The sequence below is a fragment of the Sceloporus occidentalis genome, unplaced genomic scaffold (assembly GCF_023333645.1).
Source record: "Sceloporus occidentalis isolate IW3139 unplaced genomic scaffold, rSceOcc1.0.p SCAF_1, whole genome shotgun sequence".
Lineage (NCBI taxonomy): Eukaryota > Metazoa > Chordata > Lepidosauria > Squamata > Phrynosomatidae > Sceloporus > Sceloporus occidentalis.
The window spans coordinates 161,893,462-161,920,798 of record NW_028316981.1 but is presented as its reverse complement, the minus strand read 5'-3'; the positions used below and the strand labels follow the sequence as shown (position 1 = coordinate 161,920,798).

Sequence of the window (27,337 nt, the reverse complement as noted above, 5' to 3'; positions counted from 1 at the left end):
TTATGGATAAAGCATTGTCAACCAGAAGGCGAGTCATAATCCTATGGTCTGCCAGTAGGGTTATCACACCTCAATCTTGGTAAACATTGCTATCCTGGGAGGGGTCGCACCCCCTGGGTCTCCCAGGGAATGCCACAGCGCAGTTTGGTGGCTGCGGCTTCCCTCTGGCAGAAAAAAGGACGCCACCGCTCCACACATTAAGGAAGGCATGTAGTGGGCCTTGGTTTCTCAAGAGAGTTTAGGCTTGATTTGCTCTTTGTTGTTAATTGCTTTGGACTTTGATCCATGGTAACCCCATAATCAAAGACCTCCAAGTCACCCTGTCCTCAGCCACACTGCTCAGGTCTTGCAGACTCACAGCCATGACTTCTCTGATTGAATCCAACTATCTACAGCAAAAGAGATTCCTCCTGAACCTTATAAAGTACTCCCTGACAGTAAGAGCTGTTTGACAGTGGAAGACACTCCTTTGGAGTGCGGTGGAGTCTTCTTCTTTGGAGGGCTTTAAACAGAGGCTGGATGGCCATCTGTTGGGAGTGCTCTGGTTGTGAGTTCCTGCATGGCAGAAGGGTTGGACTGCATGGCCCTTGGGGTCTCTTCCAACTATAGGATCCTATCTGGAATGTGGTCTTCCTTTTTTCTTACTGCCCCCCACTTTACCAAGCATTATAGTCTTTTCTACTGAGTCCTTTCTTTTCATGATATGGCCAGAGTGCGGCAACCTCAATTTAGTCATCTTTGCTTCCAGGGAGAGAGAGCTCAGGCCTCTTCTCCAGCACCATATTTCAAGTGAGTTGATTCTCTTCCTGTCAGGTTTCTTTACTGCTCAGCTTTCTCAACTATGTACATAGAAATGAGAAATACAATTACATGGACAGCCCTAACTTTAGTATTCAATGGTATATCTTTACACTTGAGATCTTGTCAAATTCCTTCATACCTGCTCTTCCAAGTCTTCTTCAGATTTCTTGACTGCACTTTCCATTCTGATTAGGGTTGCCATAATTCTCTACTATAAACTGGGACAAAATGTAGGACAATTGTAGGATAAAATTTAGCCCAAAATGTAGGACATTTAAGGTCCTCTATTTTTAAATGTCCTACATTTTGGTCTAAATTTTGTCCCGGTTTATAGTAGAGAATTATGGCAACTCTAATACTGATTGATAACTGAGTCGAAGTCTGGACAATCTTTAACTATTTCAATCTCTTCCTCATGTACTTTAAAATTATGTAGATTATTTGTGGCCATAATTTTTGTTTGGTTTTTTATGTTCAGCTGTAAGCCTGCCTTTGCACTTTCTGTGTTGACCTTCTTCAATAATCTTTCCATATACTGATATTTATGCTAGTATTATTGTGTAATCTGCATATTTTATATGGTTGATATAATTCTTCCAATTTTCATGCCTCCCTCCTGTGAGTCCAATCCTGCTTTTTGTATGATGTTCTCGGCATACAATCTAAATAGATAGGATGACAGAATACAGCCTTGCCTAACCCCCTTTCCAATTGGAAACCATTCCGTTTCTCCATATTCTCTCCTAAAAGTGGCCTCTTGTCCTAAGTACAGGTTACACATCAGGACTATCAAATATTGTGGTACGCCCATTTCTTTAAGAGCAATCAATATTTTCTCATATCTATACAATCAAAGGCTTTGCTATAATCTATAAAGCACATGCTCTATGACCCATTTATTTGTCTTTTCAGCAGTCCATGATATCCACAGAACTCTTCTCTAGCATCACATTTCAAATGAATTGATTCCCTTCCTATCTGCTTTCTTCATTGTCCAGCTTTTACAACCATACATAGAAATGGGAAATACAATGGTGTGAACCATCCTAACTTTAGTATCCAATTATATATCTTGAGACTTCAGGATTTTATCTAATTCCTTCATAGCTGCCCTTCCAAATCTTAATCTTCTTCTGATTTCTTGACTGCAGTCTCTATTCTTATTAATGACTGAGCCTAGATATAGGAAATCCTTATTTTGATGTCTTCATCACTTCCTTTAAAGTTATGTAAATCATCCATGGTCATTATATGTGTTTTCTTAATGTTTAGCTGTAAACCTGCCTTTGCACTTCCTGCTTTGACTTTCTTCAGTAGTTGTTCCAAGTCTTTGTTTCCCACCCGCTAGTGGTATGGTGTCATCTGCATGTTAAATTGTTGATGTTCCTTCCTCCAGTTTTCACACCACCTTCCTCTTAAGTCCAATACTGCTTAACGTGTGATATGTTCAGCATACAAGTTAAATAGATAGGGTGGTAAAATGTAGCCCTGCCTGACCCCTTTTCCAATTGGAAACCCCTCCATTTCTCCATATTATGTCCAGACAGTAGCCTCTTGTAACTAGGGTTGCCATAACCCGGCGGCCCCCATGTCAATCACGGTTTCGAGGGGCCCCTCCCGGTCCCGGTCCAGTTTGGGCCCCCACCCGTGCCTTGTTCCCAGTTTGGGGGCCCGCTCCGGCCATTGCCACTGCCGCTAATGTGGCTGCTGCGGCGCCAACCCACCTCCTCCTCCGGCTCCGCCTTCCTCTTCTTCCTCGGCGGCAGAAGCGCCGCCGCCACCGTGCCCCCACTGTGAGGGCTTGCGCGCCGCCCAGGCCTCAGCAGGGGCCCGTGGCAGCGCGCGCGCCTGCCCCACTTTCTTCCCCGCACGCGCGCCTGCCCCGGTTCCCTCCTTGCGCGCGCGCCAGCCATCCTAAGGAGGAGGAGGAGGGAGAGGAGGAAAAGGAGGAGGAGGAGGAGGAAGGAGCCGGAGGAAGGGTGCCTGAAGGCCAGGGCAGAATTGGGCCAGAGGAGGAGGAGGAGGAGGAGGAGGAAAGCTGAGTCAGTGGCCATTAGGTCTGCTTGGTATTTTGGGGTTTTTAAATTATATTTAAAAATATAAAATACTTATTTTATTTAATTTTTTTAATTTGTATTATTGCTTTTTATTTTTTATTTTATTAATTTTTATTATTGCTTGTTTTTGTTTTATTTCATTAATTTTTATTATTGCTTGTTTTTGTTTTATATCATTAATTTTATTATTGCTTGTTTTTGTTTTATTTCATTAATTTTATTATTGCTTGTTTTTGTTTTATTTCATTAATTTTTATTATTGCTTGTTTTTGTTTTATATCATTAATTTTATTATTGCTTGTTTTTGTTTTATTTCATTAATTTTATTATTGCTTGTTTTTGTTTTATTTCATTAATTTTTATTATTGCTTGTTTTTGTTTTATTTTATTAATTTTATTATTGCTTGTTTTTGTTTTATTTCATTAATTTTATTATTGCTTGTTTTTGTTTTATTTCATTAATTTTATTATTGCTTGTTTTTGTTTTATTTTATTAATTTTATTATTGCTTGTTTTTGTTTTATTTCATTAATTTTATTATTGCTTGTTTTTGTTTTATTTCATTAATTTTTATTATTGCTTGTTTTTGTTTTATTTTATTAATTTTATTATTGCTTGTTTTTGTTTTATTTTATTAATTTTTATTATCAAATATATACACCCCTGCCTTGTTTTTTATTTATTTTTTCATTATTTTTTATTATTAAATATATGCAAGTGCATTTTCTGTGTATTTATAGTGCTTTGAATGCTAACAAGTCTGCCTTTCTTGGTCAATTATAGTGGTGATGATGATGATGATGATGGTGATATTGATATCAACAAGCCTCTGAGGCATGGCCAATGTAACTTGCTGTGATTTTTACAAACTCATGCGCAGTGAAGAAAAACCACAGTCCCTTGCCCAAGTACACACTTCTGAGAAGTAAAGTTGAACCCGAGGACAAGTACATTTCTGCCATCTGTTTAAGAATAATGCCAAAATGTCCTTCATTTTGATCATGTCTAAAAACATGCATTTATATTAACATTTTTTTAAAAAAACCTCAATTTTTTGTGCGTCCTCCATTTTTATAAAAATGTGTCCTACATTTGAAAATGTTGCCCTACATTTGTCCTACATTTGTCCCAGTTTGCAGGTCCTCACTTATGGCAACCCTACTTGTAACCAGTATAAGTTGCGCATCAGGAGAATCAAATGTTGTGGCACACTAATGTCTTTAAGAGCAGTCCACAGTTTTTCCTGATCTACACAAGCACAGTCTGAACCAGAACATACCAGAAAGTGCTACTATTGTATTTAAAAGAAAAATAAATTACATGCAGAATTTCTAACACTGCCATGCCAACTCCCCCCCACACATGCACTTTCACTTCTTAATGTGCTACATGCAACCTGAGGAGGAGTTCTTGAGAAAGTGATAACTTACTCGCTGTTTTGTAAAATTTGGGTTATTTTAAAAAAGGTATTGCGTGACTGGATGTTTTTTAATAACTGCAAGAAGTCTGGCTTTCATTTTGATTTCCAAGGATTATGAAAGCAAAAAATGGTTGCATTCAATTTTGTAGTGGTTTTGGGCAGGTTTTGCCAGAGCTGATAATTAAACCAGGTTATCCTTTTAAAGATACGTTTTAAATATTTTAATATTATTAATAGCTTAATTCTATTTTAATGTTCACCTTTTGTATGTTTAAACTATCATGATTTTAATTTATAAGCACTTTGAGTCCCAATTACTAATAACCATTTTCCATGTATTTGAAATATTTTTTGTGTAGAATCTCTTATTACCTGTTTTCAGTGCAATCTCATTAAAGTCGGTTCATTTATAAGGCATGTATACATAAGCTAGTTTCTGCTGAGCACAGGATTTTGTCCCATCTCTGCACGATTGCTATTTCAAGAAGGCTAACTGACTCACACAGCATGGTGTAGTGGTTTGGATGTTTGACTACGATTTTGGAGACCAGGGTTCAAATTCCTGCTTGACCATGGAAACCCACTAGATGACCTAGGGAAAGGTACACTCTCTCAGCCTCAGAGGAAGAACAAATTCTGCCAAGAAAACCTTGTGACAGGGTCGCTCGAAATCAGAAATGACCTCAAGGTACATAATAACAGCCTAGTTCACCACAATATAGGCAGTGATAGAAGCTAATGTGTGTGCCAGATTTCCCAAAAGGGAAAACACAATGTTTTGCTTATGCTAATTTCTTCTAGTCGCCCACTATTTACTTCAAGTGGCAAGCAAACAAATATTTTTAATTATTGACAATCAAATGCCAATAATAAAATTAAGCAATTAAATAAGTCACATTGTTGGGATTTGTGATTCTGAAAGAATTCTTTCAATTGTCTATTTCCTCAAACCAGACTTAAGTAACATCAAGCTGTTTTTCTTCAAGTGTCTCAGCTGTCTCAGTAGAAACATTTATTTATTTTTTTAAAATTTTTGCACCCCTTTGATTTGGAATTTAATGAATGGTCAATATGGGTAGATTCTGCCTGCTCTTACAGTTGTTAAAAGACACTCATAAGTTGGAAAGTGAATGGTTGGTGTATCTCACTACTTTATGCTGCCCAAGAATGTGTATCACATAAATGTCAACTTCAAGAAAATGTATTTTTGGAAATAGTTATGTTAAAGTATATGCCTAGCCCAATCCATATCCTAATGTACTTTCCTCTGCCCACCTTCTTTGTAATCAAGCTTTTTAAAAATCCATATTTTTTGGAAAACTCGTGTTTATTTCAGAATCACAAAGAATACTAAATTAACAACAGCTAAATCTTCAAACAGGCTTAGGATATGAGTTAACAAAAATACACATAAGGGAGGTTTAACAGACAGTTCCATTAGGGTAGTTATCTGGATAGTGTTGTGCTGTTAAGATAAACACAAAAGTTCACTGAGGGAGTGTTACCAGGACTGCATTTTTCTAATCATTTGGTGGGAATGGAGCTCCTCCTGACCTCAAACTGACCTGCCAGGTGGGGCTGCCATTATCCTCTGAGCAATGGGTCAGGTAGACAAGATGAGGTCAGCCTCACAAGTGACAAGACCCCTTTGGAAACAATATCCTTCAGGTAGTTTGGGAGTTGCCAATAGAACTGCCATCACCCCCAGGGATTAGGAAAATGCAGAGTATTTGTTTAGGAGCTCACACTTGATGAGCCGGAGATCAACTTAACTCCTCTCCCATCTCCCCTCAATTGTAGACAGACCAGATTGTCTCATCCAGACAATGCAATACCTTTGTTTAAACATCACCCAGGCAACCAAACACTTTTGTCTAGGCTTCAGCCAAGCAGTTAAGCACCTTTTGCCAAGGGCTAGTTTTTGACCTTAAAAACCCCCAAGAATTTCCCCTCAGTGTGCTAGATGCAGGGGGACTTCATGTCACTCTGATCTCTGGTCTAGCCCTGGCCCAGTCATTCATTCCATGACCGAGTCTCATGCCATCCCCATCATACTCCAATTGGACTCTGGAAGCAAGCCTACACTAGAGTAAGTATCTCCGTTAGTGCTGCCTTGAATCTATCCCAAGCTAACGTCTGATTTTCCTGAGCCTTGAGCGAGTGTGTGTGTGTACATGTATTGCTGTTTGATTTCCCCTCTTTTAATAAATATATAACTTTAATTGGAGAAACCTATCTGCTCCATTTCTTAGAATTCCCTGGTCTGTCAGTATACAAATGAGAAACAATTTTGCAGGGCCCTTGTAGCAGCCCCCTCTCGATTCGAGCTAATTAAAATTCCCCTAATTAGAGTTTTGGCTACAGGGGTCTTTCATTATGAGGTTGGATTCAAGCAGAAAGAGTCTCTCCATAAGTCAGTAGTTCCTGATGGTGGACTGGGCAAATGTGAGGTAGTGGTAACATAATCAATACGATTCAAAGATATAGCGGTGTTAGTCGGTAGAATCAGTATGTAGAGAGATCTAGTACCACCTTTGAGAATCACAGAAAGAAGTTTGGCCAAATGCATCTAAGGAAGTAGACTTACAGTATGTCTACAAAAGCTCATGCTTCCAACTTCTTTCTTTCAGTCTCAAGGATGCTACTAGATCTCTCTTCATTCTACATAATCAATATGAATTGGCAGTCCTTATAAAAGGAGTGTGATTTCTTTTGTCCATTACACGAATTGATGGCGTAGGAAAGTTTTTCAAGTAACTATATGTATTCCAAACTCTAGTCCACCATTTGTCCAGTGTTAAATTTCCTGTCTGCCAGCAAGCAGCCATTTCAGTTGTGGCAGCAGCCAGAAGGAAGGTTATAAGCAGGGACGTAGCCAAGGGGGGGGGGGGTTCTTGGGGTCTGGACCCCCCCTTCCATTAGAAAAATGAATGGTGTGTGCTGCTGTGCCGCCACATCCAAGCCCCATTATAATGGTGGCACTTAGTCTGGACCCCCCCCCCTTCCTAAAATCCTGGCTACGTCCCTGTTATAAGGTCTCCCTGTTTCAGAGCACTGTTTTCTTTGGTATAAGAATAGAATTTCAAAAGCGCAGGACAAAAATGGATGATTTGTTTGGTGATTAGTGAGATGTGATTTATGACCACTATCCAGAAAGTTTTAAATTTAGGACATTCTCCCCACATAGGAGCCAGTCTGTGTGCAATCCCTCCAGTGTGAGGGTTGGGTTGTGGATCTCCATGGCAACTTGACAAACAGAGGCTTCAGAAGGCAGAAGGTTGTAGTTAAGAGTCTGCGGTTGAACCTGCAAAGGAAAGAAGGGCCAAGTGATGGCTTTCTTTGGACTCACCTTTATGGGCTATCAGGATCCCTTTTGGGACAGAAGGATAATATTACCCCAACAAAAAGTACCAGGTAAGGAAGTTACCCAGGAACACTTGGTTCATTAGCAAATAAATTTTAGATTTCCTTCCTGGTTTTCCCTATTACTTCAAGGTAAAGATAGTCCCTTGACATGAATGTCTAGTCATAACCAACTGTAGGGTGCTCATCTCTGTTTCTAAGCTAAACAGCCAATATTGTCTGATGACTTCTCCAATTGTCATGTGGCCAGCATGACTGCACTGAACATGTTACCTTTCCACTGAGAAGTGGCACCTATCTATCCACTTCCATTTGCATGCTTTCAAACTTCTAGGTTGGCAGAAGCTGGTACTAGTGATAGTAGCTCACCCCAACATGCAGCACTTGGGCCTCGAACTGCCAACCTTCCAATCTTCCGATTGTCAGAATTGGCCACTAAGCCACATGACCCTTCCCTATTACTTACTGCTCTGGAAATGCATCTACACAGAAAACACTTAACTTGGATGGCAACATAAACCATTGGTTATCATTCCTTCATCCCAGGGAACCTGGAAATTGCTATTCTCTTAGTGAGGATTGTTGTTGTTAGCTGCCCTCGAGTTGGCCTCAACTGATGGTGACCTTATGGAAGAGACACCTCTAAGACCCCCTATCCTCCACTGCTCTTCTCAAGTCCTGCAGACTCATGGCCACGACCTCCTTAATTGAATTCAGCCATCTGGTGCATGATTTTCCTCTTTTTCTTCTACCCTCATCCTTTCCCATCATGGTTGTCTTTTCAAATGAGTCATGCCTTCTCATGATGTGGCCAAAGTACAACAACCTCAATTTTGTGATCTTGGCTTCTGGGGCTGTTTCCAGCTTGATCTGTTCAAGGACTTATTTGTTTGTTTGTTTTTTAGCCATCCACAGTATCCTCAACACTCTTCTCCAGCACCACATCTCAAATGAGTTCATTTTCTTTTTATCTGCTTTTTTCACTATCCAGCTCTAATATCCATACATAGTGATGGGAAATACAATGGCTTAGTGCTCAGTTATATATCTTTACTCTTAAGGATCTTCTCTAGCTCCTTCTCTAGCTGAGATATGGTGCTGGAGAAGAATGCTGAGGATACCATAGACAGCTAAAAAGACAAACAAAAGGGGCCTAAAACAGATTAAGCCAGAACTCTCCCTGGAAGCCAAGATGACTAAATTGATGCTGTTGTACTTCAACTATATAATGAGAAGGCACCTCTTATTAGAAAAGCCAACAATGCTGAGAAAGCTGGAGGGAAGTAGAAAGGGACGAAGACCATATGCCAGATGGATGGACTCAGCCAGGTAGACCATGGACCTGACTCTGCAGGACCTGAGCAGGGAGGTAAAGGATAGGGGGCTTGGAGACGTCTAATTCACAGGGTTGTCATGAATCAAGATTGACTTGAAAGCAGCTAACAACAACAACTAGCTGTTTCATGGCTGCCCTTTCCATTCCTAGTCTTTTACTTATCTCTTGACTATAGTCTTTATTCTGAGCAATGTTTGATCCCAAGTACAAGAAATCTATAACTATTTCAATTTCCTCTTTGTCTAATTTGAATTTACATAGGCCTCTGTGGTCATTATATTTGTTTTATGTTCAGCAGCAAGCCTGCATTTGCACTTTCTTACTTGACTTTCCTTAGTAAGTGTTGCAAGTCCATGATGTTTTCTGCTAATATTATTGTGTTGTCTGCACATCTTGGATTGTTAATGTCCCTTCCTCCAATCTTCACTCCTCCTTCTTCTAATTTTAACCCTGAACTTTGTATTATGTTTTCAGTGTATAAGTTGAACAAGTATGAACCTTAAATTAAATTTCCATCTTACCAAAATCCAGTTTTTAGGATTATTTGACTTAAGGGGCACAAAACTGATGCAGGCAAGACTTTTTTATTCCCATTTTGTCTATGCCTTCCTCTTCAGAAAAGGATCTAATGATGGATGTCCCAGAATGCTTCAAATTAAAGCATGTACTACTGTACATCAGTGCTTTGGCAGGATATAGGAATCAATAGTTTTCTAGCTGTGCAATGTAAAAAACAAGTCAAGAATAGAAAATTTGTACTGGATGTTTTAAATTAAAGTTTTATTTGTGATCAGAGTAACGTACAAAGACATAAAATGCAGATGTTGTAATGACAGTAAAAGATGATGAACACAGAATATATTTGAGACATTGTATAAATCCCATATCATGGACAGAACTCATAGTATGGATAAGCTCCAGGGATTTCAGGGTTTATTTATTTTAAGTAATTATATCCGTGTCCTTTACGTGCTTTGAAAGAACGTCTGTTGCAAGAGAATTTGTCAAAGATGTATTTGGTACTTTTCACAATAGCTATACATATGGCTGAGTCAGTGTGGTGGAGTTGTTTGAGCTTTGAACTACGTCTCTTTAGACCAGAGTTTCCCTACTAGGTCACGAAAGGCAAGTGACACAGAGAGCCGCACACTCTCAACCCCAGAAAGCCCTGTGATGGGGTCACCTTAGGATCGCTATAAGTGAGAAATTACTTGAAGGCATACAACAAACACATATGGCTACTAAGAGGACATAATCCAGGATCAATCATGTTACAGTTTTACCTTTGTTCAGGTGTTTGTTATCTTTGAAGGTGTAGCTGCTTCCTTAGGACAAATGTTCTCTTACTGGACTAATGCTGAGACTTTCCCTGTCTTTCTCACACTAAGTATGATTCCAGAGATGGATATTCACTGCAGCTCATTTTAGAAGGTGTGGTATCTTTGTACATAAGCTTCTGGGCACACATGGATTGGGGAACCTGTGGCCCTTCAGATATTTTTGGACTCCAGACCCAGCTAGAACAACCAAAGTTCGGGCAGGAATGATGGAAGGTGTGGTGAAACACTATCCAGAGTTCCCCACTCCTGATCTGCACAGGCATCAGCTTCAATGCTATTACTGGATTTTATTCTTTTACATTGCAGATGTAGAAAATCATCCATTTTTAAAAATATTTTTTATATATATTTTATTATTGTTAGCTGTTTTCAGTGGACAGGTAGGATATAGTGCTTTTCAATATAAAAGGTAATTAAATAGACATTGGAGACAAGAATTTTAGCCTAGACTTCCATGCCAAAGACACTGGTTTTATATTTGGAGTTGTGGTGTGCATGTGTATTTTTCACCTATGTTATCTACCATCTCCAGTGATACATCCAAGAACTCATGTTGAGCCATTACTTACTCTAAGTTTGAGTTCAAAAGGACATCTGAACATTAGAAAATTGTCTGGTCTTTATTAGAAGCTTATACATCCCTAAACTCATTACCGCCATTAAAGTTGAGACAAATATTTGTCCTGGGTTTAACAAGTAAATTGCAGCCCATTGACAAGTGTCACATCTATCTTGCATCATCATAGCCAATGATGAAGGATGTGAGAGTTGCATGCATAGGATCCCTAGATAATCTCCCATCCCAGTATCTGCTACATCTAGTTTGGTTTAATTTTCAAAAATGGAACTCTTTATCAGGCAACTTTGGGGATAGTTTTTTGTGGAGTTTTCAGGCTATGAGGCTGTGTTCTAGTACAGTTTATTCCTGACGTTTCACCAGCAGCTGTGGCTGGCATCTTCAGAGAATGCTTACATTTAAGAGAGTGGGGTATATATACTGTTGGTTGAGAGGAAGTGATTTACATGTTAATCTGTGTATTGTTCTATTGTTGAATGGCCAAGGCCTATTGGGTGTCCATTTACTTAATGATCCATTGTCTACTGGGAATTCCCCTCGACCTGGGTGGTTTTCATTTGCATTTGCTGAGTCTTGATTTTGCTGTTTTTCAGGACTGGTAGCCTGGGGGTCTCTGCAGCTGTAGGAGCAGACTAATATTGCCCTGTTTCCATTTGCCTGCTGTTTCCAGAATGATGTCATTTATTGCTCATTTTGTTTTTCCTTCTCTCTATCCTCAGTGGGAACACAGCCTCCCAAACTGGAACTTTTCTATCCCAAACTGCCACCCATAGGACCAGCCGGGTATGATGGCACTGTACACCAGGGCAGCTATGACAAGTATCGCGAAGCTGTCAAACGGGTGCAGCTCAAGAAATGTAGGTGAAGGAGCTGCAGGGATGGTTCTCACCAGGGTTTCTGGGTTATCCAAACACAAAGCAGTGATTCTCTGGGGTCCTTTACAGCATGGATGGGTAACAATAGTCCTCTAGATGTTGGATTACAACTCCCAGCATCCCTTACTATTGATTATGTTGGCTAGAATTGATCGTTACATTCCAGCAATATGTGGAAAGCCATGCTTGCCCATTTCTTTTTTACAGCAAGGGTGGGTTAACCTGTTTCCGTAAACATTAAACTGTTTTAATTGGACCACAACTTTCATAATTTCTGATTGCAGGCCATGCCATCTCAGGCTAGAACCTAACAATAGTTGGAGGGCCAAGGATTATCCAGTTCTATCTTAGTAGAAAGCCAACAGTCATAAGTCAAAGGATATAGACTGAGGGCAAGTGGGTGTCTGGATTGATATCAGTAGTGTGTGTAAATCATGGGTAATCCAACCACATTATCACATGAGAAAAGAAATCCAAAACAGAGTTGTGGCTTTCTCCTTGCCTCTCTGCCTGCCGTCAAAACAGTTCTATTCTCTTCCCAAGGAGACAGTCATAAAAGCATGTCTGTTATTGTGAAAAAATCCATTTGGCAAAAGGCATGCTTTTACAACCGTCTCCCTGACCACCAGGGTAGCTTGAGAAACCACATGTCTCTGAAGTGCCTAAAAATTGTCTCTGCAAGATAACCTTCCTGCTGATCATTCAGGCTTCTCTTTGTCAGCTGTTTCAGCATTTCTTGTTGCTCCCACAGCCTTGTCTGGCCAATAAACATCATATTGTTGATTCTTAAAACTAATTCTAAGCTGATACTTTTCACCTCATGAAGTCATGAGAAGCTCTCTACTGTACACATGGGTTTACAGCTTTCTGTATCATCACAACATGAGCCTATACATTTTTGCTTCATGCTAATGAAGTTGTTGTTCTTTGCTCCTGGTAGAGATTGCTGGGCTGTTCTGTTCTGATCAGGGAAGGAATCTCTTTGGCCAAAGATAACAAGAGTTACACACAGATTCAGGATTTGATCCACAGTCCACATACACTCTTGGTGGTCATGGTGGGAACTGATCTCTCAACCCCCACACCCACTTATAAAACTACCATACAGACCGTTGGAATTCACAGGTTCAGCAAAGCCAAGGGCAAAATATTCCTTATTTCTCTGGAAAGGCAGCCTTCCTTAATCTGGGCCTCTCCAGATGTTGGGACAAAGTGTACCTGAGCCCCAGATAGCAGGGCCAATTGCCAGTGATAATGAGAGCTGTATTTAAAAAAAAAAATCCCAAGATCACCATGTTAGGGAAGGCTGGGATAGAGAAGAGGTAGTCAGGGAGGAGAGGGCCATAGCAAAAGGTGGTTGCAACAAACGGGAACTCATGCTTGTTCAAGATCAATTTGTAATGGTACAGGTAGGAAACATGTGATTCCCTAAATGTTGCTAAACTGTATTTTTCATCTTTAGTGGAGCTGCCTAGCACTTATGAAAGTTCATGTCCTACCTATGGTGGGCTACACTTTTTCCACCTGTGGTATGGGAACATTGGCCTGAATCTTACTGAAGCTCTCAACTAGACCTACAAAACTAGTTTTCAAGTAAAGAATAAACATTTGGGTTGAAACTCATTTATTAAATGGGTCTATTCTAGTTGAGCCTACCAATAGATACAGACAATGCCCCTATACTACACTGTTACCCAAAATTCAAGGGTCCTGAGAGGGCACTCACAATTGTATTGAATGAGGGAATAAATTTAGCTCAATAGGAAACAGTGAGAGGGCTTTGTGTAACGTTTAAAGCCAGGGTCTAGCCTTTATATAATGGTTCCAAACTAAAGAACTCCAGACAGCATATTCCAAATTAGTTTTAACAGTAAAAGAGAAATCAGTTTTCAATCAGAAACACACACACACACACACACACACACACACAAACTGACAATATAAAGGTGGTAGCTGATAGCAATTTAGAGGGTTTAGTAGAGGGCAATACTTTACTGGGTTCAGGCATGGATCTCCGATTAGGGGACGTGATGAAGGAGTCGGGCTCAGCATGCAGCCTAGGATCTGGGTGGGCCTGAGTGTGCCAAGGAGTCAAGGGAGAAACAATCAGAGTGACTGTCTGAACTCAGCCAAGACCAAATTGGTAATGCCTGACTGGGCACGTTAATAGAACAAAATCTATCCAAAGGCAGTTTCAGAACCTGAATGGATTTTCCAAGTGGGAAAATGAACAAGGAAATTGAGAGTCATCTGGCCATCCATACATATGTCCCTAGACAAAGGTGTATCTCTCCTGAAGGGTGGAGATACTCTTGAACTTCTGTTTTACTTGCAAATGCAGATATCACATACACAATTGTTTCTATCACTGAGGGGCTTGTGCACATTTTGATTGTTGGCAGATTACTCTGGGCTTTGAGCTAAATGCTTCCATGCTGAGCCTACAAGAACTCTTTATACGGTCAAGTGGTTTCCTCTGCACTGGGGTTCCCACTCGGCTCCAAGCCTTGTGGCAGCCCCTTTAATATCAAGTTTATATCAAATGGAGATACCCTGCATGGAGAGATGATCTTTGGAATAACAATATATGATAAAGGTGTGGCCCTCAATAGGTGGCACAGGAACTCTCATAAGTGCTAGCCAGTATTGCCAGTGGTGAGAGATAATGGGAACTGCAGTCCAGCGACATCCAGACCTTTAAGTCCAAACAAAGCTCAGCATGTACTGAAGCATCACTTTAAGCCCAATGTTCCTCTACAGATGTTTCCATGATTGCTAGGCTTGAATGATGCCCCTTCTCTCCTACTCCTTCAGACAACTTTGGATTTTTCCTGTCTAACAACCCAAACTCTTTGCCTGTATTCTTAGACTCCAACCAAGAGTACAGGGTACCACTGACCTGTGGACAGGATATCGGCTGGTGGTTGCCTCAGGATCGGTCAGTCAAGCCAGAAGATGTCATACCTTGGATGAGGACCCAAAGGTATCCCCAGCTGCGGAGCCCCATGACAAAGTGAGCATACCAGGGGAGGTAGAGACGCATTCCCCCACTTCAGTCTCTTAATCCGGGATGGAGATTTTGAACCTCACCTTTCCATGAATATCTATCTATCTATCTATCTATCTATCTATCTATCTCAGCATCCCAGTAATTCTTTCAGGTTCTGATATGCACAGTTTTCACAGAAATGTGGCCATTTGAAGGGTGCTATTGCTCATCACTCCATATATATATCCAGGACCTTTCTTCTATAAACTATTTTTCGACAGATTATTCTTCTAATTTGTAGGTCTCAAATATAGCAAAAAAAATTGAGGCTAAACACGCACATGGACTGTATCACTCTGGACTACTGAAGGGGAGCTCACATGAAGGAATTCACCACACCCAATAGACTAGGACTCAGCAGACTTCAGGCTTGTGGAATCAATTGAACTCTGAGCTCCATCATCTGTATGGAATCAAAAGCAAAAGGGAAGGAGCCTAATTTAAATGGTCATAAATTTTGCATCCCATGAGCTATGGTGAGCCATACACTGGGATGACCTGCTTATACAGTTGGTCCTCTGTATCCACATATTCTGCATGCATTGATTCCACTATCCATGACTAGAATTTTAAAAAAAATCCAAAAGGTGAGTCTTGATTTTGCCTTAAAAAAATAAAACAAAACAAGGGACACCATTTTGCTATGCCATTGCATACAGTCAGCCCTCTGTAAAAACAGATTTTTTAATCCATCAATTCAACCACCCATGGCTTGAAAAATATTCAAAAATATTATAAATTCCCAAAGCAAATCTTGTTTCTGCCATTTTATATAAAGGATACAATTTCACTATGTCACTGTATTTAATGGGACTTGTGCATCCATTTATTTGTATTTTTATGCAATTCAGGGTATATGTAGAAATCTTCTCTAGCACCACATTTCAAGAGTTGATTCTCTTCCTGTCAACTTTCTTCACTGTCCACTTTTCTCAGGATTATTCTGACTTCAGTATTTTTACCACTTTATACTTGTTTACACTTCAGCATATTATCCAGTTGCTTCATAGCTTTTCTTCCAACTCTCTTAGAACTCATGAAAGTAACTACCGTAATGACAGGATTTAAAAAAAAATCTAAATAGATTTATGATATCAGGAGACTTCCTTGTCATTTTGTTTTACTTGGGCCTATCTTATCAACTGGTAAATTCTTTCTGAACTCTATAATGGTAAAGATCTGTGGACAGAATCCTATGGATGTTTTATGCCAGTTGCAAAACATTTCAACCTCAATGGACAGACAGTAAGGGATTTAAAGGTCACAGTCCTTCAAGTAGGAAATTACAAAGGAAGACGAGAAAGAGAAATACAATGGGCCCTTGTTATCCACTGGGTTTGGTTCCAGGATCCCCCATGGATAACAAAATCCGTGGATGCTCAAGTCCCATTAACTATAATGGCATAGCAAAATGGACTCCCTTACATAAAATGGAAAATCAAGGATTGATATTTGGAATTTATACTTTTTTTGAACATTTTCAAGCCATGGATGCTTGAATCTGTGGATAAAAAATCCATGGATAAGGAGGGCCAACTGTACCTGCATTGAATTATACTTACAAATTCCAATACATTAGCAGAGGTATGTACAAAGACAATGGCTTCATGGTGTACTACATATATTACTCACTACATGTAACAAAAGGATATTCTGAGAGTTTTGAATCTTGTGAAATGGACTTTGATAATCAAATGTATTGCTTTCAGGCATCTACACTAACTAACTACTATCAAGATCTGAAAGACCTGATCACCATACGTATCTCTTTGAAAATGTTGGGCAGGGGCCATGATTTGCATCCTTTTGGATCCTATTACATTCCATCCCACTCCCACAACTGTGTAAATATATCCTGAGGCCTGGATATCAGTCTGTACTGCATTTGAAGAAATTGGTTTATATCCATGAAACCTCATGCTAAAATAAAAACCAGAAAGGTGCTGCTACATTCCTTCTCCCACCCTTCCCATCCCTTCTTCCTTTTTATGCCGTAAAAGACTTAACACGGTTGCTTCTTTGAAAGCTTAATAAAATAATAAAATAAATCAAATCAGTTTCAAAATGAATGTTAAGAGCAACAGCGAAATGTTTCCAGGCTCCATCAGAATCTGAAGCCTTTTAATCTCAGCCCTCATATAATGGTTGCACTTGCAAGGAAGCACCAAGAGGAGGCAGGAGGAATTCAACCATAATGTTGATATGCTCATTTCCCATTAGTGTACATGTGCAAACACTACTGTGCTTCATTGTTTCAGTTATATACTTATGGCAGATGGGTAACATTAGGCAGATATAAAGCTGGTCGAAGTGACTGTTATTTTTGCTGCATATCTGACACCTGGCTCAGCAGCTCCCTCATTCTTTCCTTTCAGCACAGAGTGTTATGGGTAACATTTTGGTACCATTTTAACCACTGTGGTTCCCTCCTATGGAATCCTAGGATTTGTAGTTTTGTGAAGTACTACAATTCTTTTGCTGGAAAGCTCTGTCATTATTAACCTTTATTATTATTATTAACCTTTATTTATGAAGCGCTGTAAATTTACACAGTGCTGTACATGCAATCTTTTTAGTTAGACGATTCCCTGCTTGGGAACTTAGAGTGAACTAGATCCAAGGCCTTCACCAATAACTTTATTATGTGAAATGGCCAATACAATCAATTTGTTGACATAACACTGATCCATTGATGGCTTGATTATATCCTTTATAAAAATAAAAAAGTGGGGGACAAAATAAATTAGTCAAGAATAACATCCCACCACAAACTGAGATGTGCCTGAGGGGCAGGCATCATAACAATGTTATGATTAATATGAATCCGTTTGAATATTCTGAATTTTAAAGAGCATTAAAGACCAATCTCTTCCAGCAGGCTTATCCAAATGATTTTTAAATTTTAAATGAATTTTACATGTGGATTGTTTAAATATGTGTATATTTATTTAAATGACTTTGAGATGTGGATTGTTATTTGTTTTACTATATGTACATTTATCTGCTCTTTTAAATTGATATGCACTTTAACTGATGTATTTTAATTGATGTTGTTTACATGTTAATTGTTGTTGTCACCTGCCTTGATCCATGGGGGGAAGCAGGTAATAACAAGAACAACCATCATCACCATCACCACCACCTGTGAATGGTGACCAAACATTGTAGAATTCATAGTCTGCTTGTTCTTCACCAAACATACGTTGGTGCTATGGAACGATAATGTACTTTAATACAGGGGAGGGCAGTGTGTAGCCCTCCAAATGTTGCCAGACTGCACCTCCCATTGTTCTTTACTAACAATTATGTGCCATATGCCTGATGGGTGTCCAACAGTTCCTGGAGAGATGTAAGTTGTCCATCCCTGCTAAAATGGCATTCCTGCCCTGCTGGATGATTGGAAGTAGGAAAAGCTGAGCTAATGCCATCTTCTTTCTCTTCTTTCTTTGCTGCAGATTTGTAGACAGAATGGCCATCAGCAACCCTCTTTTCACCATGTTCTGAATGCCTCTTTCGGGAACCATACGAGCTTCCTTGTGCCAGTGGGTCCTATTGCACCATAACCTGTTGCCATGTTAAAGCCCAGCACACCTGTTGTACTAATAAATAGAGACTCATGGCAGTCATCTTCATTTCCTTGCCTAGTGCTAGTATTTTCTTTGTGCATAAAAAAACTGAATTTGGTTTCCCCTCTAAGCCTAACTTGAGCACAGATGATCTCTGACCCATTGGGGGGGGGGGGCTGTGATTTTGTGACAGACCACTAAACAAACAACTTTAGCATGCCTTGTGCTTCTGTGAATGAAAGAAGGAAAAGCCAAACCTACAAAGACCAAAAGCGGAAGACGGATAATATTCAACTCAGCTTGCTCAGGAACCAGTGTCACAAAGAAATGGAACAAACCTTTTTCCTGTTCTAAGGGGTTGGCAACAGTAGCTTGGCAGATGTTGATGGCTAATGTCTGCTGTAGACAACCTTGCCAATGCTGAGAGATTATGGGAGTTGCAGTTGTAGAAGCATGCTTTGCAAGTTCTGCTTGTTTGAAAAACAACAATAAAATCTGGTGAATGTCTCAGATTCTCTCTCTTCGAGCAATAACATACTGCAGAAACAATCCAATTTGAGACCGCTTTAACTGTCCTGGCTCAATGCTAAAAAATTCTGGGAACTGTAGTTTTATGAGACATTTATCCTCTGTTAGAGAACTCAGGGGCCACGATAAACTACAGTTGCCAGGATTCTCTAGCACTGAGCCAGGCCAGTTAAAGCGGTCTCACACTAGATTATTTCTGCAGTGTGTTTTGGACCTTCAAAACCTAAAATGGGAGACCTGGGGTTGAAAGGCCACATTTTAGTGCAAGGGTGGATGCCTCCAGGTGTTTTTGGCCTAGCCAGCACAGTCAGCAATAATAGTGCTAATGTCTGCTTTATAGCCTGGGAAAATACAACTGGGTGCACAGGCATACAAATATACACATACAAACTGTTTACAATCAAACTGAACCCGTCTAAACATTATGAAACATTTTCAGCATCTAAGAATGCTTAAGATATTTAAAGATGCTTTCCCAACTTCTCTCTATTCACTGTGTTAAATTAGTTTCCTATGTTGGCTGGGGATTATGGGAGTTGTATGACAACACATCTGGGGGGCATCTGGCTGGGGAAGGGCAGATAAGATGACATTATCTTAGAACATGTGTTTCTTTTACCTTTCCCTTCTATCCCTTGCAGTATCTGCCACGAAGGAATGGCTCTTCTAAAAGAAAGCCTGCCATGACATGTATATGTATAATTTGAAAATATCTTTTCCCTTCAAATGTATGGCTTCATTGCTATACAAATGCATGAAGGTTTAAAATTAATTTTGAAGCCGTAGAACTAATTCTACAACAGCTCAAGCCTACATAAGTTCATTCGGCAGTAAATCCCACTGTTCTCAATGACACTGATTTCCATATAAGTTTTCACAGGATTATAGCCTATGATTTTTTAAACTGTACTGACAGTTTGTCATGGGGATCTGTTTGCCTGGGTCCTGGGTGAAGCAGTGAGGTTTCCAGCGATACTGTTTTTACCAGAGAAGAAAAGAAATCAACAATGTAATATAGAAAGTGATCTTTAATATATAATTTATATATTTATATATATATATACACACACACACAAAAGGAAAAAAAAAGAGTACCAAATAAGTGCCGTATCACCCACTCACTCACATGCCTCCCCCCAAGGAATACAAAGGAGCCATTTTAGCTCTAGAGGGAGTGGGGAGATCGCGACTGGGTGGTGCCCTCCCAGTCACTTTTCTCCTCCCCCATAGCCTACCCCCAGTGTGGGCATCAATAACGCACAGGCTACGCACCAAGGCAGTTGCTGCCCATTAAAAAATTGCAAACCTTTCTTTTAAAACATTTAAAGCAATAAAATAGCTTTCTTAACCATCAAAAAAATTTAAAAAAAAGTTTCCCAACAACAAAAAAGTAACTTCATCTGGATTTATTTTTTGCATTAAAAACACTTGGTTTTTTCCCTTCATTCATTTGCTTTAAAAGGAACAGAGACCTGACAAAAGATCCATCTTGCCTCCCTATCCATGGCTTGGATGTTTCCCATTGGGTGCCACGTTTAGCAAAAAGCTGAGCAAAATAAACCATTTTCAAGAAAACTCTGTTTTAGTACTGGAGTCCCACTTGACACCGCCGGGGGGGGGGGGGGCAAGGAAGAAAGTAGAAAGGGAGAATGTTGTAATTTTGACAATGTTAAATTCAGTGGTGGTAAGACCTAAAAAAATGGTAATGGGACACAGACACACAAATGCTTGCAATCAATTCAGTCCACAACTGCTATGAAGATAAAGACTCCCTGAAACTAGATCAAGTGAAAAAGGGCCAAAAGTCCCGGAAATCTAAAAGGGATGCAAATATTTGCTATGTGAGGTGCCTCTTTGCCCTTGAAAGGACCCAAGGCAGTCATCAGTTGATGGAGCATTTTTGAAATGGGAAACATGTATCTTTAAAGACAAAGTCTCAGATGGCTCAACAGTACTTGTTCAGATAGAAAGCAAAACCTCCTCTCCTGCTAAGAACATTTTAGAAAATTTAAAAGGAGATCATCAGTCTCCTTCTCTTGAACTCACAGTGCCAAATTCTTTATATTAACTTGTATTTGATTATTAACACATTGCTCTTACGTTGCTGATATGTTTTACCCACCTCCTCCTTGGAAAAGTGATTTTTGGACTGCACTTCTCAGATGCTCCAAGCCACTAGCATTACAGCCTAAGGGATTGCGAGAACAGTGGTCCCAAAAAGTAATTTTCCCAAGTTCTACTTCACCAATACACACACACCTTCCCCTACACCGTTTAATGAAGTCCAGAGCAACTGTTCAATAGTGCAGCCAGGCCCCAGCTTGCTCCAAGTTCATACTGAGTGCAAGCATTGCAGCTGAAAATGGGAAGGTAGTGAAAATGAGGGAAAGTACAAGAACAATTCTGGACCAATGGTGTTTTTAAAACATATATTTTAAAAATGGAGGATTCTTCTCATTGTTCCCCACTCCTCTCCCCCTGAAAAGAAATCAATTCCAGAAGAGCAAACCATCTTAAGAACCATGAAAAAAATCTTGTGGACATGGGACAGAGACTTAGCGCATAGTAAAAAAATGTCCATGAGGGCATATTAAAAGGAAGGAGCTTGCTCCACCTTCCAGTTTCAGGAGAGAGTCTCTGTGAAAGAACTAATTCTTTTTTTGTTGGGCCTCAATGACCAGAAAAAACTCCTTTCTACAGGAAGATGGTAGAAGAGGAATACAGATAAAACCACACTCCCCTAATGTCAAGCATCTAAGGCAGGTTGCATCTGCAAGGGGTAGGAATCTCGTTTTCCCCAGCTATTATGGAGAGTGTGTGAATGCTACTTTTTTAGGACTACAAATCCCCTAGCATGGGATCTGGGGAGTTGTAGTCCAAAGAAATACTTTTTCCAAACTCTGCATTATCAGAAAAGGAATGGCAGAGGAAGTGGAGAGAACAAGGCTCACTTCCCGCCTACTCTTTGGCATCAAAACCACCAATGCCACCCATAGGTCCTTTTTTTCTTGGGGGCCCTTCCCAGTGTTTGTCACCACAGTCCCTTAAATTCCAACCAAACAAAGTAATTTGGCAAATGAGAACCATACCCCAAACAACTACCCCTCGCTACAAAAGAAGAGACACATTCCCCAACTTCACAGTGCATGTGCGCATGTGTGTAAGAAAGAGAGAGGCAGAGACACAGTGGCTTCTGCTAAAGGGAGGAATGCAACAATCAAAATGTGTCGGGTGGGGGCAAGCCGCCTCCCTGCCAGAACAGTGCTGCTTCTCTTTCTGAAAGTCTTGGTGAAGGGCACCTAGAGGGGCAAAGGCCTCTCTCAAAATATCCAGGCAATGTTGGCCAGGGGAATGGGAGAATGCAAACCTCCCCCTGCCCATACAAACAATAAAACCAAATGTCAGCTTTCTGGATCCACAAATAGTCAGCTTTCTGAATCCACGAATACAAGAAGAAAGGGCCTTAAAGTCCTGCTGCATTTTCCCCTTGCCAGGTTCTTCAGTTCATCCTAGGAGAAGCAGAAGGTTTGCAACAACAATTTCTTTCCCTTACTTCCAAAACAGCACCCATGGCGACCCAAAAGGGGATGCTCCAAGGTAGGCTTTTGCTCCCAATAAATAAAAAATAAGTCTCTTAGGGTAAAAAGTGACCCCTGACAGCTCCTCTTCTTCTAACACCACAGAGGAAACCTGTTTTGGAGGTTGTAAGGTGTTTTCTTTTTCCCCCTCCCATGTTAGAAGGGTGTGTCTAAAATCCAAAGCAAACAGAAAGAGAGAGAGAGAAAAAGAGAAAGAGAGGAAGGGAGGGAGGGAGAAAGAAAGAGACACAGAGAGAGGAACAGAGAAAACGAACTGATCGACTCGACACTGCCTGAGCCCAGCCTAATAGGTCCCTTTGTAGCAAAGGCTCTCGCTAACTAGTGGGGCCACCATTCAGGAAATAGGTGGTCATCTCGCCTTTGCCTTTGACTTTGACGACTCCACGACACTCTAGCTGATAACCTTTGGCTGCCAATACCTGATAGAGGTCAGTTGTCACCTAGAAAAAAGGAAGACAGGCAGAGATTTTAGTCACAGTATAAGAGAATGCCAAGTGTCAGGCAGAAGGTGCTTCCAATGAACTCAAGATGGGAGTTCGTGGTGCTCCTCCTCCTCTCTCCACTTTTAACCACCCAACAATCACCTTGTTTAGGTGGGTCAGGCGAGAGAGACTGACTAGCCCAAGACACTCTGAGTTTCATGGGGACATGAGCCTGGGTTTCCCAATACGCCTAAATTATCACACCTCACTATCAGACTCTAGTCCAGCCCTCGACATACTGGGAACAATGGAAATAATTGGACTTTTAGTCTGGGATACATGAACAATTTGTAAGAGTGCCTTAGTACAACACAAGATGCAGTGTAAGCCAATATGTTGGATGGCCTTAAGAAACAGAACAGATTCAAGGAGGATAATTCCTCTCTAGCCATAGCAGGTAAGCTTCCATATTCAGAGACAGTCTATCTCCAGATGTGACAGACTGACAAGGGATATTGTTGATATGTGGGATGTGTGGATTTACCAGCAAGACTTTGTGGGCCAAGCTGGAAACTGGATTCTGGAGGAGTCTGATCTGGTAAATGAGTTCCCATATTCCTAATGCACCATAACTCTGTTAAAGTGGTCAAGAGAGGGAGCCCTAGTGATGAAATCCTCCATAATATATTTGTTTGAATTATATGAGTCCAGACACACATACTGTCTCCAGGGCAGCTCACAACAAATAAAGAATAACAACATAAATTACACCTCCCTCTTGCTGAAGACGCCTCCGAACAGCTCCTACTCTCCTCCATCCCCAAATGCCCCTCCCAAAATAATTGTCAGGAAAATCTGGCAGCAGAGGACAATTACAGTGGGAGTAAGGGAGCCTATTCCTCCACCTGGCTTTATCTTCAAGTATGGGCCACACTGACTTACAAGGTGGAATGGAGGCAGAAGAATTAGCAAAAACCCTGCTTCTTGTCCAAGTGTTCCAGCTGCAGAACTTCTTCACCAGAACCCAGAAGAAGCTTGGGATAGCAGTTTTAGAAAAGGCCTCTTCTGTGGTAACCCCATGTTTACAGAATATATTCCCCAGAATGCTTGCCTGCCTGCCTGCCAGCCACACTATTATCTTTCAGTACTAGGCAAAAATGCATTTGTTCTCCCCAAAGTTTCAAATAACCAATAACTAACGACATGTAACCACCCTTAACAGTTTTGGGGGCAACTAAATTAAATTTTAGAGGTAGAGCAAAGAGGGGGCATGAAGTTGTTATATTATTAGTGTAATAATAATAATGTTCTCCAGTTACTCTTAAAGTTATTTTAAAGGTGGTTTGAGGCATTCTGACAGAGTTTCTCTATTTTTTAGACCATTCTCTTATGACATTGAAAAACACATTCAAAGGAAGAAAGAAGTACTTACATGGCATTAAGTATTACTTGTTAAAGACTATGAGGAGTAGCAGGAAACAAATTATATTTAACAAATAAATCAGTGTGGAGAACCATCATGCTGTAGTGATTTGAGACTAGACTAGAAATCTGGGAGACCAGGGTTCTATTCCCTGCTTAGCCATGGAAATTGACTGGATGAGCTTGGGCAGGTCACATTTTCTCTCAGAATCAGAGGAAGGCAATGGCAAACCTCCTCTGAACAAATCTTATTGAGAAAAACCTAGGACAGGTTTATCTTAGGGTTTCAATAAGTTGGAAAAGATCTTAAAAGTACACAACAAATTTCCAAACTCTGACTTTCTGAGTATTTCGACATGAGCTGAGTATTTTGATATTAGTTGGTTTGGGGTTTTATGGTCTTCCTTGGGATGTAAGGAACCATGAGTTTGTTAGATATTGGCGGGATACAAACCGCCGCTTTGCGGCGCTTCCCCGCCGCCACCGTTTGCTCCGCGCGGGAGCTGCAGCAGCCAAACCGCGCGACTCCCGCGCGGAGCAAAAAAGAAGCTCCAAAATGGAGCTTCTTTTGGAGTCGCGTTTGCGACGTAGCGAGGCGCCAGGGGCGCACTCACTACGTCACAAAGGACGCAACACGTCTGGACGCTATGCGTCCAGTACGTAAAGATGGCGGCGCCCATGTGGAAGGGGCGCCGCCATCTTGTACGTATAGGATACGTACTAGGGTTAGGGGGGTGCGGAAGCACCGCCCCTTCCTAACCCTAGTACGTATCCTATACGTACTATATGGCGGTTTGTATCCCGCCATTGGCACCCTTAAACACAGCCAAAACGCATCACATGGCAGCTGCTCTCACCTGAATGCGGTCAGGGACACCAGTGCTGTCCATACGGCTAGAGACGTTCACAGTGTTACCCCAGATGTCATACTGTGGTTTTCTGGCTCCAATCACCCCAGCTACTACTGGCCCAATGTTTAGCCCTATGGGAGGATAAAATAAAAAACATCCAGGGGGTAGGGAAAAGAGATAAAGTTGTCCTAGTCAATCAATCTTGATATCACCCATCCTCTCCTTAACTTGGATATATAAGACTTCCACCCACCCAGTCAACCCCAGCCTCCGTAGTCCACTGACCAATTTTCATTTGGAAGTTATTGAAAGAGTGCTCATTGATGTATTTCATCTGTTCCATGAGCCGCATCGCATAATCAGCCAGTGCTGTGATATGGGAGCGCCCTTCACGGTCATAGGTGCTGTCGTTCAGTCCCGAAGCTGCCATGTAAGTGCTGCCAATTGTCTTGATCTTCTCCAGCTGCTTGAAAGGTTCATCACTGATGATCTATGGGCAGAAGAAAGGATTTGTTTTGATTAATGCCAGGAGAGGCTTCTTTGCATCACTGTTGTTTGTTAAATAAACCTGAATAGCAGAGACTTTTATCATGTTCCCAGCATTCTTCCCTGACACTTATCTATGGAAAGATCCATAACAAGACAGAGATGTTTCAGAGCAGGGCCATTCAATGACTACAGAGACCTTTCTGCAGCAGTTCCCACAATCAACACCATGCATGGTGAGGAAGTAACAGCAGCATTGTTGTGACCTGCATCTGACACTCCCACAACATCCCAGAACAGCTTCATTCCAGGGCACTGTGGAAACATGGCCATCCCTGCTAATAGACAAGGTGAGGCATCCCTCTTAGGTAGCACACTTTGGGTGCCCTGAAAGAGCAGCTTATCATTACTACTGTATTTAATTTACTGTTAAAGAATCAGAGTTGGAACAGACCACCAGGGCCATCCAGTCCAACCCCCTGCTATGCAGGAAGCCATAATCAAAGCACCTCTGACAATGGTCATCCAGCCTCTGCTTATAAACCTCCAAAGTAGGAGACTCCACCTCTCTCTGTGACAGCATTTTCTACTGTCAAAAAGCTCTTACCATCAGGAAATTCTTCCTAATGTTGAATCCACTGCTTCATACCCTAGATTCTGGAGCGGAATAAAACAAGCTCGCTCCATCCTCAATATGACATCCCTTCAAATCACGTCACTCCTTAATCTTCTCTTGTTGCTGTTGTTAGCTGCCCTCAAGTAGACACCAATTTATGGCGAGCTTGTGGATAAACTTAGGTCTTGTAGATTAAAGCCCATGGCCTCCCTAATTGAGTCTGCTCATCTAGCACAGTCTTCCTCTCTTTGTACTATCCTCAACCTTTCCTAGCATTATTGTCTTTTCTCATGATGTGGCCAAAGTATGATTGCTTCAATTTGATTGTCTTGGCTTTCAGGGAGAGATCAGTCTTGATCTGTTCAAGGACCCATTTGTTTGCCTTTTTGGCTGAGGCTAAACACACATCAAGGATATGGTGGCTTAGTGGTTAAGACACCAATTCTGATGATCGGAAGGTTGGCAGTTTGTGGCACAATAGGGCATATTTCCAGACCTTTTACCATTTTGGTCACCCTCCTCTGGACATGCGCCTTCTTGAATTGTGGTGCCCAGAACTGAACACAGTATTCCAGGTGAGGTCTGATCAAAGCAGAACAGAGCGGTACTATTACTTCCCTCGATCAAGACACTACACTACTACTGATGCAGCCTAGAATCATATTGGCTTTTTAAGCTGCTGCATAATATTTGTACCACCAGTGATGGGAAGAGGTGTTTCTGGGTTTTTGTCTTGTGCCAGAATAGATAGTCTGTCTTTGGATACTAAGCATTTTGACATGTGCAGGGCGATATTTGCTGCTCTGTGTTTTGGAGTGGTCCTGTGTGGAAGCAACAAGGCACAGTTTTCCTATCTGCTTGCTCCTTAATAGATCTGAGCCAAAGAGTAAGGCAGAGCATGAGGGTCAGACCCAAGCACCAATGGACTCTCCTGAGGTCCTAGGCCATCAATCAACTGCCCAACCATGTTGAGAGCTATTACAACTGCCTCCCTTGCAATCCCCAGCATTCTGGCAGTTGTAGCCCCAA

General features: G+C 41.0%; 2 protein-coding genes across 5 annotated transcripts in view; one reads left to right on the top strand and one right to left on the bottom strand.

Annotated features, from left to right (window-relative positions):
* The first annotated feature begins 747 nt into the window (after nucleotides 1-747).
* On the top strand, nucleotides 748-18,873 carry SPMIP11 (sperm microtubule inner protein 11). 3 transcript variants are annotated; one of them, XM_089479980.1, is made up of 5 exons: nucleotides 748-789; nucleotides 7,466-7,692; nucleotides 11,614-11,751; nucleotides 14,638-14,782; nucleotides 18,274-18,873. In XM_089479980.1, exons 2-5 carry the CDS (start codon nucleotides 7,608-7,610, stop codon nucleotides 18,320-18,322), a joined length of 417 nt encoding a protein of 138 aa, XP_089336106.1. In that variant the 5' UTR covers nucleotides 748-789; nucleotides 7,466-7,607; the 3' UTR covers nucleotides 18,323-18,873. The 3 variants fall into 3 exon arrangements, with proteins under 3 accessions (XP_089336106.1, XP_089336096.1, XP_089336114.1); XM_089479970.1 differs by lacking the exon at nucleotides 748-789 and adding an exon at nucleotides 4,673-4,966; XM_089479988.1 differs by lacking the exon at nucleotides 748-789 and adding an exon at nucleotides 6,051-6,367.
* Nucleotides 18,874-19,925: 1,052 nt separating this feature from the next.
* The window catches only part of LOC149322568 (adenylate cyclase type 6-like), a 67,149-nt gene continuing 59,737 nt past the window's right edge, over nucleotides 19,926-27,337 (bottom strand). For both annotated transcript variants that reach the window (XM_089479922.1, XM_089479932.1), the window contains 3 exons: nucleotides 25,492-25,696; nucleotides 25,213-25,337; nucleotides 19,926-22,951 (listed from right to left, as the gene is read on the bottom strand). In XM_089479922.1, coding sequence (XP_089336048.1) covers nucleotides 22,826-22,951; nucleotides 25,213-25,337; nucleotides 25,492-25,696 — 456 coding nt within the window. In that variant the 3' untranslated portion in view covers nucleotides 19,926-22,825. The remainder of the gene's footprint in view (nucleotides 22,952-25,212; nucleotides 25,338-25,491; nucleotides 25,697-27,337) is intronic.